Below are 18,038 nucleotides of genomic sequence, written 5' to 3' on the forward strand. Positions count from 1 at the left end.
CTCAGCTGATTTACCTCTACCATGCTCAACAGCTTTTTCTAAATTGGGCATAGCTTTGGCATAAAGATCCTAAAAAAAAAAAAAAAAAAGAGAACAACGGTAAATAGATACCAAGTAAGTAAAATATTAACTATAGACTGAAACTGAGCTGACAAAGAAAGGAAAAAAAACCCCTGTAACAGGAAAGAAAAAAGTGCTGAGTCACTAAAATAACTCCTTGTATTCCCACTTCCACCCTTCCCTTGTAGGGCTATGCTTGCTCAACGTTACATTCGGCATAACTTACAGATTTGTCTCAAAGTAGTCTTTGGACACAGATGAAATATAATACTTTAAAATGCAGAAGTCAATCTCAATGTTTTATTAAGATCAGGTAGCTGAAACTCAGAATTAGCTCAGGTTTCTCAGTGTACATAGGTATTGCAAAGATACTTGAGCTGATGCAAAGAAAAGGAGTCCAACACTGCAATAAATCCTTCCTTGCACTTCACAGGGATATGTGATTCACTCTGCAAGGTGATAAATCCCACTTTCCAGGAGACTATCTTAGGCTAACAAAACTGCATTTTTGAAGTGACTTGGAAAATGAGATGTCCATACAGTGTCCAAAGTAAATCAAAGAACTCTGCACCAACCCCACAGACTAGTTCTAGATGTTTTTTCAGACTGAAAATATGCAGGAAGTAAAAGAATCCACATTGTCTTTTACCAAAATAGAAAAAAAATCTCAATAGAAAGAACCCTGCTAATTGTTATTTATGCTAATAATCCTTCAGAGGGACAGTGTAAGGCTGTCTATAAATTAGGTAACAAATTCATAAACATACATGCCAAAGATGAAGCAGAGAATGGTCTCACAGTTCCACCTATGATGCATTTGTACAGAAGTGAAAGCATTTGTTTAGGATACTGCATGGGGATAATATTTTTAGAACTTTCATTTCCTCACTGGCAAGAGTGGCATAAAAAAACCCAATTTGTCATGAAAATAAAAAAGTGTTAGCATGTCACATGTGACATGACTCTAAATGGATGTTGGTCTTATTAAAAGCCAATTTAAAAAGAACTTGGTCTAAAGACCCCAGAGACTAATTAAGTCTAATCTTCTGTCACAGCTGAAACATAACTGGCTCATTTCTACACCTGAGTTTTGAACTGAATTTCCACTACAGTTAAGTAATTTTGAAAAAGTAAAATGGATGTACAAACATAACCAATTTTATTCTCATTATCCTAGGTTATGTTTTTCATTTTAAAGACAACTTAAGACACACTTCAGTATTATTTTCTTAAACATACCAGGGGGTGGGGGTGGGGGTGGTATAAAACAAAGTTACCTCTAACTACAGTTAAGCAAACAAAATTATCCCAAACACATAAAGCTGACATGCCCGCTTCATAAAATGAGTCAGTAAACCACTGCCAGGAAGTGGCTTGTTGTGTGTGAGCAGAAGAGCACATCTTATGTAAATGATCACCACACAGACAAAAAAAAATAAAACAAATAGGATGACAACAGGCCAGCGAGACATAAAACAAGGTTCAGGGCTTACCTGCCCTCAGTCCTAGTGGGCAACTACCCTGCTCTCAAATTTCATTCCCTGGTTAAGGTTACCACAGGCAACAAACAGAACCCATGTGTTCAGGAGGTCAGAGCTCTAACTATCCTGTGCAAAAACCCCCTTCAGCTTCCAAACTGCAGCCAGTGCTGCTGGTGGTACTTTAGAAACACATCACTAGACTAACACTGAATACCTCTGAAAAAATGTTGCATTCCTGTTAAAGGAGGTGAGTACCACCACACAGAACTTCCAGGCAGAAAGGACACCCTGATCTGAACAGCTTGGCTTTCTACAGAGAACTGGGCAGTTTGCAGCTTAAGAGGATTCACAACAGCCAGAGGGCAAAGTAGAGAATTGTCTAAAGCTGCCAAAAGGCAACTAGATGGCAAGGATGCCCTTGCTTCCAAAGTAAGCCTCAACATTTGCTGTGTCAGGAAAGAGCAAGAAAACCACGCTAGGACTTTGCAAACTAATACCAACAATTTAGGCCTTGATTACAAAGATCTTGGTTTCATTATCTGCTCCAGAGACTATTTTTGTATTTAATGACTGTTTACTACAAACATGCTGCCTAATAAAATATGTATGAGGAAGTTTTGGGGTAAGGTCTGGGGATTAGGTTTACCACTGCCAGTTCAGCAAATACTGATATATTTTTTGCAAAGTTTTGTTTTGTCACAGTTGCAGTGAGGGTAACTCGGTATTTCCGCTCCAACACACACCTCTTGATAATTTAAGGCTTTCTCCTTGAGCATGGAAACTGCAAATTTGATTATCACTCTCCTGTCTTCCTCAGCCACAGGACAGTACCAAATCCAGACATGCCTAGATATATTTACGCAGAAAGGTCATTTCAGATAACAATTCTACACTTTAGTTAATTTTAATTCTTTTGGAGGGAGACAAAATGAAAAAAAAACCAGGGGTTTCATTCCAAAAATTAGCAGAAAGAAACCACTGGTTTTGTGTAAGAAGAGGGTAAACATTTATGACCTGAACTGTGGAAAATTTTAAGTAATGCAGAAAACTTTAAATAATGCGGCATTTTTGAAAAATGCTTTTACAGCTATCAACTTTTACTTTGCTGCTACCTGTTAATTCCAACTCTGAAAAACAAAGAAAAAAAATCACACAGCTCGACCCTTATCACTGAGCCACTACCAGATGTGATATAAACCATTATACCTGACACCAGGCTGTATATGGCTCCATAGCATGTCGTAAACGTGAAACCCCCTCTTCCAATTCAGTTTGTGGATTCTCCACATATTTAGTCTCACGAGCTGGAGAGGAGTAGAGTGACAGCTGTGAATATTAGCAAACAAGAGGTTAATAACAAAGGTGTAATTGTGCAAGTAGGTCTTGAGGGCACGAACAGTCTAAGCAGAGAACATCTAACACTGTGCTTACTACATAAACAATGCATAATAAAAATTCACACAGCTGTGAGACAACCATTATGAGCAAAGTTTAATTATACAGTACATAATTATGATGAAGATGACTTCTAACTGCTATGCAATTCATTCATAGCTGCTATATGATCCAAGTCACAAGTTATAAATTCATATTAAACTAGTTTAATAAGAACACAAAACGTAATTATGAAAAATGTTTCTTCCCTTAATCAGCACTTATGGCTCCCACTTAACATAGTAAATGTACTAGAAATCATAATTTATCATTTTCTATATTCACACAAGACATCAATAAAGAGCCTGAGCAGCTTCTAACAAAGGTATCATCTGATACAAATGTTTGTTACTGAGCAGGAAAATGGTACAACATCCCTACACTGTGGTCATTAACCACATCAGCAACTGACAGCATTAACAGCACTCTGGGGCTGAGCAAAGAGGAGCTGTAACCAGCAATGGGCATCCTCACATAATAAATACTAAACCACCCTATTTGGGGTTTAGCATGACATTTATTAAGATTACCTAAGCATATTTAAAACTGTATTCCATTAAAAAAAAAACAAACCACAAAGTCTATACTATTGAAGATGAACAGCAAAGTTCAGACCAAAACAAAATCTGTTAAAATTTTTACCAGTTTAAATACCATGCTGATGTTTAGTATAAAGAGCTTAAATTTTATACCACATCTATACTCCACCTAGTAGTTCATTATAAACTGATGTTTACAAATATTGCTGCATCAAAGTAGTGTAGCTAGCCCTTTTTTCATGATAAGCTGGAAAAGAACTGCATCTCTATCACAACAAAAAAGCTGTTAATCATAATAAAATATATAACAACATAGAATCTAGCCAATAATTTGGTAGCTCATGCAGCTGGATTTCCCATAATCCTTCAAAAGACAAGTATTTTCAGTCTCATTTCCCTATGAAATCTAGTCATCCCTGCAACCCTAGTCACAAGTTGAACTTGGATCCTGTTGGACAATCTAACAGCCATGTCTGGCACAAGGACAGAAGCCTCAGAGATAGGGAAATTCCCATATATTTTATGCAACTAGACAGCTGACACAGTAGAGATCCAAACTAATGCTCTGTGAATGGCAAGAAAGGCAGCCAAAACTCCATGGCTTGCACATGGTGCTTTGCTGGAGGTGATGGGCAAGCCAATTACTCAGCACACATGGAAGTGCTCACTGCTGCCTCAGGACTGACTCATGACATGGAGGTATGAGGTGAGCCCAAGCCTGGGCTGGGGTAAAACCAGGAGACCACTTCAATTATTGATCCTCTCACACACTGTACAAGTGAACTGCCCACGCAGACAACTCCAAAAGGCCTAAGTATACACAAAAGTAAGTTTAATTCAGTTCTACTGCTTATGTAACAACTTGGATTGAAGTACTTCAAGGAAATTTTTAAACAACTACACACTATCGTGGATATAAAGCTGTATTTAGTTATGAACTACTTATTTTAATTTTTTTGAATGTTGGAGACTTTTAAAAGCTTGTGCAACAATGCTGCTGAGCCTATAGTTTGACAGGGTGTTTTAAAGCTCTACTTGTGATATAACCAAGATTTTTGCAGCATCTTAGAGAAATAAAAAGGTGACAGGTATTTATTACCACTACTTATTGTATTTGTTGTTGCTTAGGTCTAAATGCTGTAAAGAAAGGAAAACTGGTAAAATTCTGTAAGCTACTATAGCAGATTCAAAACATTGCCAGGCAAGAATTTTGGTCATAAAATAAAGAGGAAATTTTTAGAAATAAAACATTTTGATTTGCTGTTTTAGTGGAGAATATAAACGAAATTTTATTAGAATTTCCCAACAGTACTTACAGTAAAAAATAAATAGTGTTATCTGGAAAAAAGGCAAAGAAAATATTCCTGTGTATTTGAAGTACAACCACAAGTAAATCTACAAACATGAAAACGTAATTTCTGAATGAAGAACAGAAAGCTTTAATGTAGGAAAAAGATCTTACACACAAACAAGCCTGATGCTATCAAGTGAAGGAAATCAAATGCAACTCCTAGGTAAAAGAAGCAGAACTATATAGACCTCTCTATTATGGAAAATTGAGAAGCAAATTTAAAGGCAAGAATACAAAAGGTGAAGAGATGCACCTAAATATATAATGTCTTTCAGAATTCTTTAGATAAAAGAGCGCTAAGGCTCTAACTACACTTACCTCCTCAATTTTCAGCAACTCCTTTTTGGAAGTCTTCTCTGAGGAAGCAGCATAAACCTGGACAGAGAGCAAGCTGAGGCTGACAGGGGTGGCCCCCAGCCGAATTACCTGGAAACATTGTAGGGAGACAAGGACATCACTAGGTGCAAACAAAATGGCAACGTTTGAACACATCCATGTAGACAATGTTTAAGTACCTATGTATGGTAGAAAGTGACATATTAATAAACTTAGAGATTAGGAGAAAGGGGGTCAGCAGTATACAATCTCAGGCACACAAATGGTAACACCTAAATTATTCAGATGGTATTTGGAGAAGCCTAAGGCTAAAGGAGACAGTAAATATAAATGCTAATCTTACCAGTTTTCATCTCTAAAAAACATCTTGTTTTCTCTCATTTTAAACCAACATTTTTATTAACCTTCTCAGTATAAATACTGAGAATATATTCATATTATAAGCAACTTTGTGAATACCTATAACACTTCAATTTTTTCGTTCAGCATTTTACTTCTAGTTAGTATTTGCATCTAGATTCAAGAAAAGATTGAGACCTACAGCTGAAAATATCAGAGCATAATCACTGCTTTCTAAGAATTTTAGGAATGTCTTCTACTTTTCTGTAAGAAATATGAATTACTTGACTGTTTTTGAATACTTCAGATTCAATCCAGTCACACGACACAACCACCACGAGGAAGGTGGATATAATTCTTCTGACACTCAGGACATACACTAAACTGTATTTCTTAATGGGAAAGTCTGCTTCAACTTAAAAAAAACCAGAAGATGAAAACCTGAGCTGGGTAGCAAATCCAGAATGCCCAGTGAGCATTTCCCAACAACTGGACATCCTTATTAACAGCAAAGTATAACTCCAGTAATGGCAGTTCAAACGGGAAAGTTTTCAGTATCTCACGTTCCTGTTACTGCTCAGGGGAAAGTGTAGTTACAACAGCCAGTGTGTTGCTGTATCAGGTTACAGGTGAGAGGATCTAACACCGAACTAGAAACGTCTGGCCCTGCTCTGGCACAGGCTCCAGAAGTCCTGCTGCTCACCTTGCCCTAGCTCTGCTGGCCAGGTGCTTCCACCGTGAGGCAATTTCACCTTGGCAATTTGGGGAAAGGTCAGTCCTGAAAGAGAAGCGGAGAGCTTTGCGCGGGCTTAGCAACTTGAACCCAGCCATCAAACAGCCTGACGAGCACCAGGGGAACGGTGTGGCCAGGGAGGAGGGGATGAAAAAGGAGAAGGCAGCAAACCCTCTACCTTTTCAGAAGTAGAAGGGTCCATTACACTGACCTAGCTGCTTGTGACACTGAAGCCTTGGTCAGACCAATACATCCTTCATGCTGGGATGATGATAACTGGCCTTGCCACAGGACAATTGCTCTGAAACTTCCTGTCCAGTGCAGAACTGTTAGAAAATAGCTTTAAAATTATCCAGACCACATCATCTTACTGTACACAGATAAGCATTTGCACATTAACTTTCTTCCACTGCTTTGCAGATAGAATGTTTATTAAATGTAACCAAGAGCCTCCTCAAATTAAAAATTGGCTATACATTTGTCAAACTTCCTTCTCATTTATGTGTAGAGAACCAGCACACAAGAACTAGGTCACAGGATTGCTTTTCAGGAAGACATAAGGGATCTGTTGGGTCAAAAGGTATGGAAAAACTTGCTTAAAAATGCAAGTTTTTCCTTATTTGAATTTATGGATGCATTACTACAGCACTATAAATGAAACACCACAATGACTGGATGAGCTGTTTCACAGCTAAGAAAAGACAGGAATAATCTTTCATGGTGTTTGTTTAAACACTTTTCACATACTTCTATTGGCCAAGACAAAAACACGAACACTACTAACCATTAGTAACTGTAGAGATTATTTCCTCAATCTTTCCTTTTTTCACTGCACAATTGTTCTGTCACTGAAAAGGCAAAAAACTAAATACATTTTCATTCTGAAATATGTTTTCAAACAGTGTAAATGGTGCTAAGTGTCAACAGCAGAAATCGTAAATCCAAATGTTTTAAATATTTGAGATTTTTATATAAAGACACAATCAGCAGAGCACAAGAATGGAAGCACCTTGGTTTCACAAACAGGTATCAGTGATCATACAACTACTCAGACTGAAAATGTCAACCATTTATATTATCAAGATACTGAAATGCAGACATTTTCCACTGGTTTTGTGTTTTAACAAAATGAAATTAATCACTAAAAGTGCAAGTTGAATCTCTCCTTAAATGTGCTGTTCAGGACATACTGCAGTGGTCCTCTACATCAGCTACAGAGAGCTATGGGACAGACAGAACTGATGCTGAAGTACCACACACATGAAAATATTTATTTGGGAGTACAAAAGATCAACCGCTGCACTTTTTGTTTCCAAAGTTACCTTCAGGATCTCATTTCTTAATTCTATACTAACCACGTATTCCTAAACCATTTAAACTGGTTTAGTAAAGCATTTTGACTGACTGACATGTGTCTCCCCTGCCTGTTTTACTCCACTGATATCAAAAGAGTAAACCCGACATTCTTTTCTCTTGACAATGCTCTGCGGTTACCGTAAGTAAAGAAGATACTAAGTTTACTCCTCCCTCTAGCTGAAGAATTCAACTTTATCTTCAGACACAAGATAAGCAAATTCTATCCTAAAGAAGGAGGAGAGAAAGACTGTGATATTTTATTTTCTATTGTCTTGCTTTAGTGTCTTTCTCTAAGTTCTTAACTAAAAAATGTCTGTGGGAAGCATAAATCCCATATTAGTTCTCAAACAGGCGTATAAAGGGCTAAAGATTAACTAGAACGTTTTTCTTTTCTTCCTCTTGTCTGTGGATTCTCAATGTATTTATGACTTTTGTCACCTTGTCAAAACAGGTGGGAAAGGAAAAACAGAAAGGAAAAAAAACCCAAACCTTGAGCATACTTCTGAGAAGGCTGATATTTGTCCTAATGTACAAAGCCACTTCATTTTTCTCTTCTTTTTCTGTTCTTCCTCCTATTTCCCAACCCCAACTATAAAAACACAAAACCAAACCCCAAACTCTTGAGCACTCCTGTCCCTGAAGCACAAATATCAAGGGCAAAAAGCCACCTTCCCATTTTGCTCTTAGAGGTATAAAATCATGTTGGCCTGAAGCACCTAAATCTGCCTAACTTCGATGTATAAAAATAATAGTATTATGCATAGTGCCTAAACCCACAGGTTCACACATAACCCCTTTAATGACAATTCAGTATCAATTATGGAATTGCCAATGATTCCAACATAAAATCCTCACAAAACAATTCCAGCAACTATCACAAGAAAAAAGAAGCTGCAACAAGAGCAGAGCAGTTGTAGTCTGCTCAGCAGATCAGTATCACAGAATTGTTAGGATTGGAAGAGGCCTCCAGAGATCACCCAGTCCAACCCCCCTGCCAAGGCAGAGCCACCTGAACAGGTGGCACAGGAACATGTCCAGGTGGGTTTTCGATGTCTCCAGAGAGAGAGACTCCACCACCTCCCTGGGCAGCCTGTTCCAGTGCTCTGCCACCCTCAGTGGAAAAAGGTTCTTCCTCACGCAGAGGTGGAACTTCTTGTGTTTTAGTTACATCCGTATATTTAGTATATATTAGTATATTTAGTATATTGATATATACTATCAAGATTTGACACAGAAAATAGTACCTCGGAGAATGAATACAAAGAATCAAGCACCACCTTTTTTTTTTTTTTTTTTTTAAAAAAACCCTCCTGCTTCTCGAGCGGCCGTGGCAACAACCTGACTGAAGCACACAGCTTGCTTCTGGCCTGAAAGGATCTGGGGCTCCTCTTATCGGAGGCAAAGACCTTTGAGACAAAAAGTCCCGGCCCGTGTTTTTCGCAGGTTTCACTGACAACCTTCACGCACCAAAGGGACACTTTTCACGGCCGAGTTGTCACTTTCAAGTGACTTTCACGCGACAGCTGCGCGAACCCAAACTCTGCGGTAACACAGCTCCGAGGTGCTGGACGCAACTTTAAAATAAGAATTGCAAATACGGAATGTGCTCTGCACGCACGAACCCAGACTCTGCGGTCCGGCAGCTCGGCGCCGCTGTGCCCCAGAAGCAACTTTAAACAAGCAATGCGGTTCCTTCCCTTGCAACACGGAGGGCACGAGGGTTTGAAGCGTTAAAAGGACGATTAAGCGGCTGCAGCGAGAGCAGAACCAAGAGCCTGTGAAGGGTTAAGAGGCAAAACCCCGCGGGCGGTTCGGGGGGGCCCCCCCCGAGTCTCGCTCCGGCCACGCTCCGGGGCCGCTCTCGCCCCGGGTCGAGCGCTCCCGGCACGGCCCCTTCGCGGGATCCCGCGGGCGCTGCCGGCGGAGCGGGGCCGGGGGATGGATGGATGGATAGATGGATGGACCGGGGGTGATCCCTGATTCCCTCACCTTGAACATGGCGGCGCCGGGCGGGCGGGGAGGGAGCGGCGACGTCATGGCGGCGTGACGTCACGGGGAGGGGCGGCCCCGCCCGGCGCGCGCGTGCTGCCGCCGCTCGGTGCGACACGGAACGTGCCGGGGGGGCACTTCCGGTACCTGCCGGGCAGGAGGGTCCCTCTGGGACTCGTGTGGGCAAAGGTGGAGTGCCCGAGGGCCGAAAGGACATGACACCAGTCTTTAGACCTGCTGGCACGGCTCGGGATGTTACCTCGCAGCGTTTGTGAAGGAGATTCGGATACTCAGAAATCACAGAATCAGAAGCACAGAATCACGGGATCAATTAGGCTGGAAAAGACCTCTGAGATCATCGAGTCCAGGCTATGTCCGAACACCATCCTGTCAACCAGACCATGGCATTCAGTGCCACATCCAGTCTTTCCTTAAACACCTTCAGGGATGGCGACTCCCCCACCTCCCTGGGCAGCTCATTCCAATGTATAATTAACCTTCCTGTGAAAAAATTTATTGTAATGTCTAACCTAAACCTACCCTGGTGCAGCTTAAGACTATGTCCTCTCCTCCTGTAATGAGTTGCCTGGGAGAAGGGACCAACCCTCACTTGGCTACACCCTCCTTTTAAGTAGTTGTAGAGAGTGATGAGATCTCCCCTCAGCCTCTCTTTCTCCAGGCTAAACACCCCCAGCTCCCTCAGCTGCTCTTCACAGGACTTGTGCTCCAGACCCTTCACCAGCTTCACTGCCCTTCTGTCGCACTGCCAATATAATTTGGATGGATGTGTTGGTTTTGGCTGGGGAAGAGTTAATTTTCTTTGCAATGGTTGGTATGGGTCCGTGTTTTGGATTTGTGCTGAACACAGTGTTGATAATACAGAGATGTTTTTGCTATTGTTGACAAAAGTCAAGTATTATTAACAAAGTCAAGGCCTTTTCTGCTTTTCGCGTTGTCACGCTGGCGAGAAAGTTGGAGGTGAATGAGAATTTGGGAGAAGACACTGCCAGGACAGGTGACCTAAACTGACCAAAGGGATATTCCAGACCATATGACATCATGCTCAGTATACAAACTACTCTAATGTTTTAAGTTCAGCTGGCAACCAAGCACCATGCAGCCACTTGCTCACCTCCCCACCAGCAGGAACAGAGTAATCAGAAGGGCGAAAGTGAGAAAAGCCGTGGGTTGAGATAAAGACAGCTAAATAGGAAAAGCAAAAGCTGCACACACAAGCAAAGCAAAACAAGGAGTTCATTTACTGCTTCCCATGGCCAGGCAGGTGTTCAGCCTGGAGAGCAGGGTCCCATCAGGCATAACAGTGACTTGGGAAGACAAACACCATCACTCCAAATGCCCTGCTCTTCTTCCTTCTTCCTTTATATACTGAGCACAATGTCATATGGTCTGGAATATCTCTTTGGTCAGTTAGGGTCACCTGTCCCAGCCGTGTCTCTTCCCAACCTCCTATGCACCCCCAGATTCCTGCCCAGCATGGCAGTAGGAAACCAGGAAAGGCCTTGGCTCTGTCTAAGCACTGCTCAGCAATAACAAAATCATCTCTGTATTATCAACACAGTTTCCAGCACAAATCCAAAACACAGCCCCACACCAGCCACTGCAAAGAAAATTAACTCTTCCCCAGCCAAAATTAGCACAATGGGGTTAGTGTATGCACAGGGTTCTGTGCCTTTCTAATCTCATTAAATTGAAAAGAAAAATAAAAGCAAGTACCCCTTTTTTCTGTATTTTTCTACTCCTTGGTCTCTGCATCCCCTGCAGCATCTCCCAGCTCACTTGAGCAACAGGAGCAAGTTTTTTTGCTCACATCTGCTTTGAGGAAGGGTCTTCCATACATCCCACACTGTCTGACTTCTTATTCAGTGGGAGATGAAGATCAGAAATAACAAGTGCTAAATTCCTATCAGATAATGGACTTGGAATGGACTGCCCAGGGAGGTGGTGGAGTCACCAACCCTGGAGGTGTTCAAGAAACAACTGGACATGGCACTTAGTGCCATGGTCCAGTTGACAAGGTGGTGATCAGCCAAAGGTTGGACACAATGATCTTAGGGGTCTTTTCCAACCTAGATGATTCTGTGATAAGATAAACCAAGGCAATACTGTATTCTGGTTTAAATCATGGGAAATCTGTTCTCATATGGCCAGTTAGTAAACTGCTTCTTTGTTTCTTCTGATTTTCTGGTCAGGAATTTCCACCTTTTGTTGTGTTTAATGATTTTCCACAGCACTCAATGGCAAGGCAACAAACATTACCAAGAAAATAGTAAGTCCATCTAAAGAGGTGACTTATTTCATGTTCACATATCATTGTTTTCTGACCAGTTACATGGATCTTCATGCGACATGCTTATTAACATTTTTAAAGTTATTTATCCTCATATTTATTTATCTTCATACTTATGTCGGTCACATAACCCCACATTCCAATGCAAACAAGTGCCTTCCTTTTACTGACTACTGTCAATTTTTAGGTAGCAGTGAAAAACCTATCTTGAAGCTTAAGACACAAAGATAATTACAAACATTAGTCTGTATTCTCTGTTTAGATTAACTGTTATGTATGGAAAACAGAGGTTCCATAGGCTGTGCCATAGACTTGCCATCCCAGTTCTGCTGGGGGGCTGTTCCGTCAGGCCTTGTAGTGAAGGGGTGATTCAGGCTGCCTAACAATGGAAACCTCATAGAAGCCTCTCCTGCCTCAGTATGGGCTGGACATGGCTCCACCAGAGGGTTCAGAGCAGCTGAATTCCACTTCCAAGTGCACTCTATCATAGAACCATTAGGTTGGAAAAGACCTTTAAGATCATTGCGTCCAACCATTCACCACCTCCTCCTCCCTGGCACTGGGAGAGAAGCCCACACTCCTAACTGAGACACATAGGCACACCAGGAAAATAACATAGATCTTCTGATTTTTTTCTGGTCCCAAAAATACTGTAACAATTTAAAACAGTCAATATTGATTTTAGAATATTCAGAACAGCACCTTATTAATTCTGGAAAATGTTATTAAAATAATATTCATGCAAAATGTAAAGCACCTGAAGAATATGGTAGAAAACAGTTTATCAGGAGAAGCATTGTAGAAAGGCAGATGAGATAAGCACCCTTGTATAACCTTACATTTTCTTTGTGATGATAATTTTTGTTGTTTGCTCTTAAAGAAAATTCCTACATTTCTTTATTGCGGTCTCTTTATAGACCTGATAAAAGCAGCTATAGCAGAAACAAGTATTTTCCATACTAATGGGGATGTTTAACCACCGTGTTGCAGAACCGGGCAATGCTTCTCAACAGGCTGCTTGCAAAGTTAATGGGATAGCAGAAATATCATGAACAAATGGTATGAGATGAGCTTCAGTACCCAAACTACAGGATAACAGAAAATAACAATATTTTATTATGGATTTGGTTATAAAGATTCCTCCTTTAGCAAGGAAGAGTTATACCTAAAATGTACGTAAGTGACCAGCGAGTGAAAACCACTAATGGGCCTCTTTCTCCATTGCACTGTGCTTTGCACAGTCAGTTATATTTGTGGAATATAAGCAGCCAGAGTGAGGCAACTGTTTGTGGAAAATCAATCTCGCAGCATTTTATGGCAGTTTTGTGAGCACGTGGGGAGCGACTGGGGAGTTTGCAAAGCAGTTGCATTTCTTAATGCATCTTATTAATTCTTGAGGAGTTATAGAAAGAAAATGTTCAAAGCTCAAAATGACAGGAGAGCCCACAAGAGGTGTGTGGATCGAGGTGAATAACAATGCCTGCTCTGCTGAGTTCTCAACTCCCAGGCTGTGGGTAGGATTGACTGTTCCCCAGTTTTGCAGAGGACAGATGTAAGAATATTTCAAATACATTCTCTTTTTAAGTTTGGTGCATGAATAGTAAAGAAAAATCTAATTGTTTCTGTACATACAATGGTGTATACGATAAAAATACATATTTTTGTTATTAATTCATATTCAGTAGCTATACAGCAATTATTGACACAATTATGTAACACGGATATAAATATCTGAAGAACAAATGGTTGTTTCAGAAAATTTTTTAATCCAAATAATTTTATTAGCTCTGGCATCGTTAGTGCATTTTTTCCTTTAACGTGGAAGTTAATCTTTAAAATTATTGAAAAGACTGATTGAAAAGAATGTGAAAACCCTTATAGAGAAGAACAATACAAATATCTTAGCTTTCACGTAGGTGTATTGTTCTCTTATGCCGGAGGAGGTTGTCTCTGCAAAATTTCCCTGGGACAAGGATAATATATGCCATAATGGATTATGCACAGTCCAAAACACTGTCAGACAGGCTTAAAGAGGCACTGAAGGTTCTGCTGCTGAGGCCACAGAATAAAGAGCTTTGGCATGATTGACTCTTGGCTGTTTCTAATGTAAGAACATCTATCAAATTTCAGTTCTATTTTGCATGCCAGTATTTTTCTCCCTCTTTGGTAATTGGCTTTTCTAAACACCCGTGAAAGACACATTTTCTTTAGAAAGCTGCAGCTCAGAGAAGCTTGAAAGCGTTGCCACAGTTCATAAACTATGTCAGCCCAGGCAAAAATACAATTTAAGAAACTTGATCTCTAATCCTTTGCTTTGCTTTAGCCATAAGCTTTCATAATGTTGTATTAGATTGCTTGTTTATGGTTTATTTTTTGGTCAGGGAAATAAGAGCAGTCCTTTACTAGCAATGCAATTACAGTTATTTGCCATAGATTTTTAAGGATAGAAAAAAATTGATTTGTTGCACATTACTGTTAAAATGTGAGTTTGTAACATCTGCCCATTAAATATCAGTGCAGTTACCTACTCACACTGATCATTGGAAAATACTGTAATTCTGAAAGGCTGGCTTGTTTTGATGTTCTCCTTCCTGGTAAAACTTCTTGCCTATTAAAATAAACAAACAAAAAACCTAATATGGAAAAAAACTCGTTTTTCCATGCATTTTTTCACTAAAATACTTTTCTAAATACCATGACTTGCCACTACAGTTTTGTCAGTCTGTTTAGTATTTTTTATGTCTTTATAAAATAAACTGCTATTCTGCCTCCTACAGCTTTTTGTCTGCACTGTTTTAAGTTGAAAGAATGCTGTTTGGCAGATCTCTCAAGATCTTTTGAAAATATGTAGTTAATAGAAAATACATAACCACAAGGGCTTCAGTAAACTCAACCATCAGTTAAGCAGCTTCACCTAACACTGTGAGCCTGGCACTCTAAAAGCTCCACACAAAGCTCAGTCAGAGGTGACATGGCAGGTACACAGCTTTTCCAGGTTGGCCTCCAAAGCACATGATCCATTTCTCATATTCCTGTCACTTTTAGCACCTATTTGTTAAGCAGCTAATTGAACTGGTTTTATAGGAGAGCGTGATGATGGACCTTTCACAGTGCCTTTGGGAAGGGGGAGTAACTGGCATAGCCGTAAGAATACTCTTTCATCCTTTCTCCTTTATTCACTTCCTACCTTGAAAAATAAAAGGAGGGATTGAACAGATTTTTATATTTAACAATACTGTTTTATTTGAAGTGAAACTTACCTTGTGCTTTCTCCTTTTATATTTAAGATGAGTCGTTTCTCAACGTTTGTCAGAGGTGCTCTATTGGCAGCTACGAGGTCTGAAGTCACACATTCAGAAAGCAAATTGAATTTTAAGGACAGATGCCATTGCAGAGCTCTTTTTGCTTTCCCAATGACCTACCTTCAACTGCTGCATTCACATCTGGGGTAAACCAGGACTTGAATTTCAGCACCTGTTGTCTTACCAGGTTTGTCACATTTTGACAGCATCCAAAATACACTATGTGCTTTCCAAATAAAGATTCTATGTTCTTGGACAGGTAGAAAACAGAAACATATCATGCAAAAAAACCAGTGTTATACAACTGCATATTTATTCATTTTTGATATCACCACTATTAAACAGCCAGACATTCCTTCCCTAATTCAAATCCTTGGCTTCTCACTGAAGCCATCAACAGCTCTGATTCCACATTTTTCAATTACTCCTTCCATCTCCAGTGAATAATTCTTCTGTTAACAAGTTGTCGATACCACCAACAGAGATACTTGGTGTAGCAATGCCTTCTAAAGCACAGATAGGTGCTACAAGTATTAGTGAGAACACAAACACCTTTCTGATGCCCTTAAGCACCCACCACAACAAAGACCAACTCCTTTTAAAGTTGGGCTCAGATTTTGGTTGAGCAGGATACATCTTGGAAATCAACTGAGGCTAAAAGGTGAAATGTCTTGCATCTGTTGCCAGTCTTTACATATTTAGCGCATCAATTTTTTTTACATTAAAAATTATTTTCACAGTAATCCTTAATTTCCTAGCAAGATGATGTGAAAACCTTTACCTCATTTGCCTATAAATCCATGTTCATAAATATATATATTGAATGTAGTACGTTATTTACCTAAATGACAGTTTCTAGGTCTGTCAAATAATTTCCAATTAAAGGTACACATTCCTTCTTTTACTGTGCTGCCTCCTTAATAAACAACAATGACATGCTGAGCTTACTTTTGTCACTTATAACTGACTTCTAGGATGTCATTTTTTGAAGGGCTTTATTTTATGTTTCATTTTCTACGAGGGCACATGATGTACAGTCTATTACCAAAAATGTTTTAGTGTCTTCATTTTTGCTGTTAGGAAATTGCATTTTAATGCTTCTAATCCACACACACTGTGAGAATGAGAGGAGTTACACTGAGGTCCAAAGAACTTACACAGACACACAGAGCAGCTGGAGAACACAGCAGGTACCGCTACCTTCTGTGCAACATCTCACATGGTACAAGGCATTGAGAATTTGTGTACTTGGGTAGTGAAGCCCATACTTACACTTTTGGTTAACTCTTGGATTTGCTTCCCCATTAAGCCATTAGGCTGGGGTTTGAAGCCTTACAGGATCCTGGGGACCAGAAGAACAGCAGAAAATTCTGCAGGGGTTTGCTGCAGATCCTGCACAAGAGGAGAGACAGAGCTGAACTGCACATGAAGAGTCACACAGATTTCTTCTTCACTGGTGCTGCCACCATCATTTGATGTAACAGAAGAGTGGAAAGGAAAACATTTATTACTCTATTTCTAGAAGGCAGATTTTCATTTCAGGCTTTACTTGTTCAATCTCGAGTAAAACCCTTTTTGAGGGGAAAAGCCTTAAATGTTTTTGTTTTTCTAGATTATCCTTTCCACACAATTCACCAGTCACCTCTTCATTTTACTCTTACTGACTCACTACAGTGGGTCCATGCAGCGTCCATGCAGCCAACACGTTGCTCTTCTCAAGCTCAACAGAAGATCACAAAAATGAAGAGGGCATATTTGTTTCAGAGAGAATGAGAGCTATGAGGCAAAACTGGAAGCAAAACGCCCTTTTTGGGACATAATCCTGTGTTTCTGTGCAGAGCACTCATTAGCCAGGAAGTCCTCGTACAGTTCCTTGCTCTTTGGTACCACGGCATTTGTTCAGGCTGGTTTGGCAACTTTCCATTCCTTTGCCTCATATTCATTAAAACCCACCCTGTCTGGTACCTTCAACTACCGCTTCCATTCTGGAAGCATTTTCCACAAAGGAGCAACACTCAACCTTACACGTGCTTAATCCTGAAGTGTGTTTAGGAAATTCTAGGACACATTTCAGGGGTCTCTCAACAATCACTAATGAAAACTGTCATGTAGATAGTTTCCCTCAGTGATCTCTTGTATGTTTAACGCGTGTTATCACCTACTACTTCTTGTAAAGAGAAGACTTCTATGTTTGTGCCCCCCTTCCCTCTAGAGAAGGTCTATGGTTGGCATCATTGCCACTTAAGGGGCACAGGGTAGTGGTGCACAGACCAACACCATCTTTACTTTTAACAGCTTCCATCTAGCACAGCATTTGAAACTACCTCTTCGGTCTCAGCAATTAGTACAGTGTGGTGCTGGCAGAGGTTAAAAACAATGCCTTAGCTTGCTTTGGCTGTTGTATAGATGAAAAATATGTCACATTTCTCAAGTGTGATGGAACAGGTGTGTAACAATGCAGGGTTTTGTATGGGCCCAGAAACTGGATGTTACAAATAGGAGCAACTTCACTGAATATCAAGAGATGGCAATTTCATGAATTGAAAAGCTGGAGGGATCAATCCATTGTTACAGAAGAATGGGAATATGAAGCAGGTAAATTGCATGCCTGGTTCCAGACATTATCTCTGGAGGATATTGGATGATTTCCATTCACAGCAGATGCATAAATCATCAGAAGTTAAGGCACTGGAAAATTGCTAATCTTTCCAGTCATTTTAATGTGTTCTGCCCTGCTTTGAACAAGGCAGCAGACCCAAGAGCACAGCTTCCCTCAACCAGTTTAACAAGTTTAGCAAAACATACATTCT

The 18,038-nt window shown here is 40.1% G+C and overlaps 1 protein-coding gene across 2 annotated transcripts in view; it reads right to left on the reverse strand.

Annotated features, from left to right (window-relative positions):
• Positions 1 to 18,038, reverse strand: part of APOO (apolipoprotein O) — a 65,893-nt gene that overhangs the window by 20,078 nt on the left and 27,777 nt on the right. Inside the window, exons 1-4 of one of the 2 annotated variants that reach the window (XM_064646790.1) lie at positions 9,619 to 9,705; positions 5,184 to 5,291; positions 2,748 to 2,867; positions 15 to 69 (exon numbers count right to left, since the gene is read on the reverse strand). In XM_064646790.1, coding sequence (XP_064502860.1) covers positions 15 to 69; positions 2,748 to 2,867; positions 5,184 to 5,291; positions 9,619 to 9,666 — 331 coding nt within the window. In that variant the 5' untranslated portion in view covers positions 9,667 to 9,705. Of the gene's footprint in view, positions 1 to 14; positions 70 to 2,747; positions 2,868 to 5,183; positions 5,292 to 9,618; positions 9,706 to 18,038 lie in introns of those variants that run through there. The other variant, XM_064646789.1, reaches the window with a different exon arrangement.

Source organism: Pseudopipra pipra, chromosome 2 (genome assembly GCF_036250125.1).
Source record: "Pseudopipra pipra isolate bDixPip1 chromosome 2, bDixPip1.hap1, whole genome shotgun sequence".
NCBI classification, from domain to species: Eukaryota; Metazoa; Chordata; class Aves; order Passeriformes; family Pipridae; genus Pseudopipra; species Pseudopipra pipra.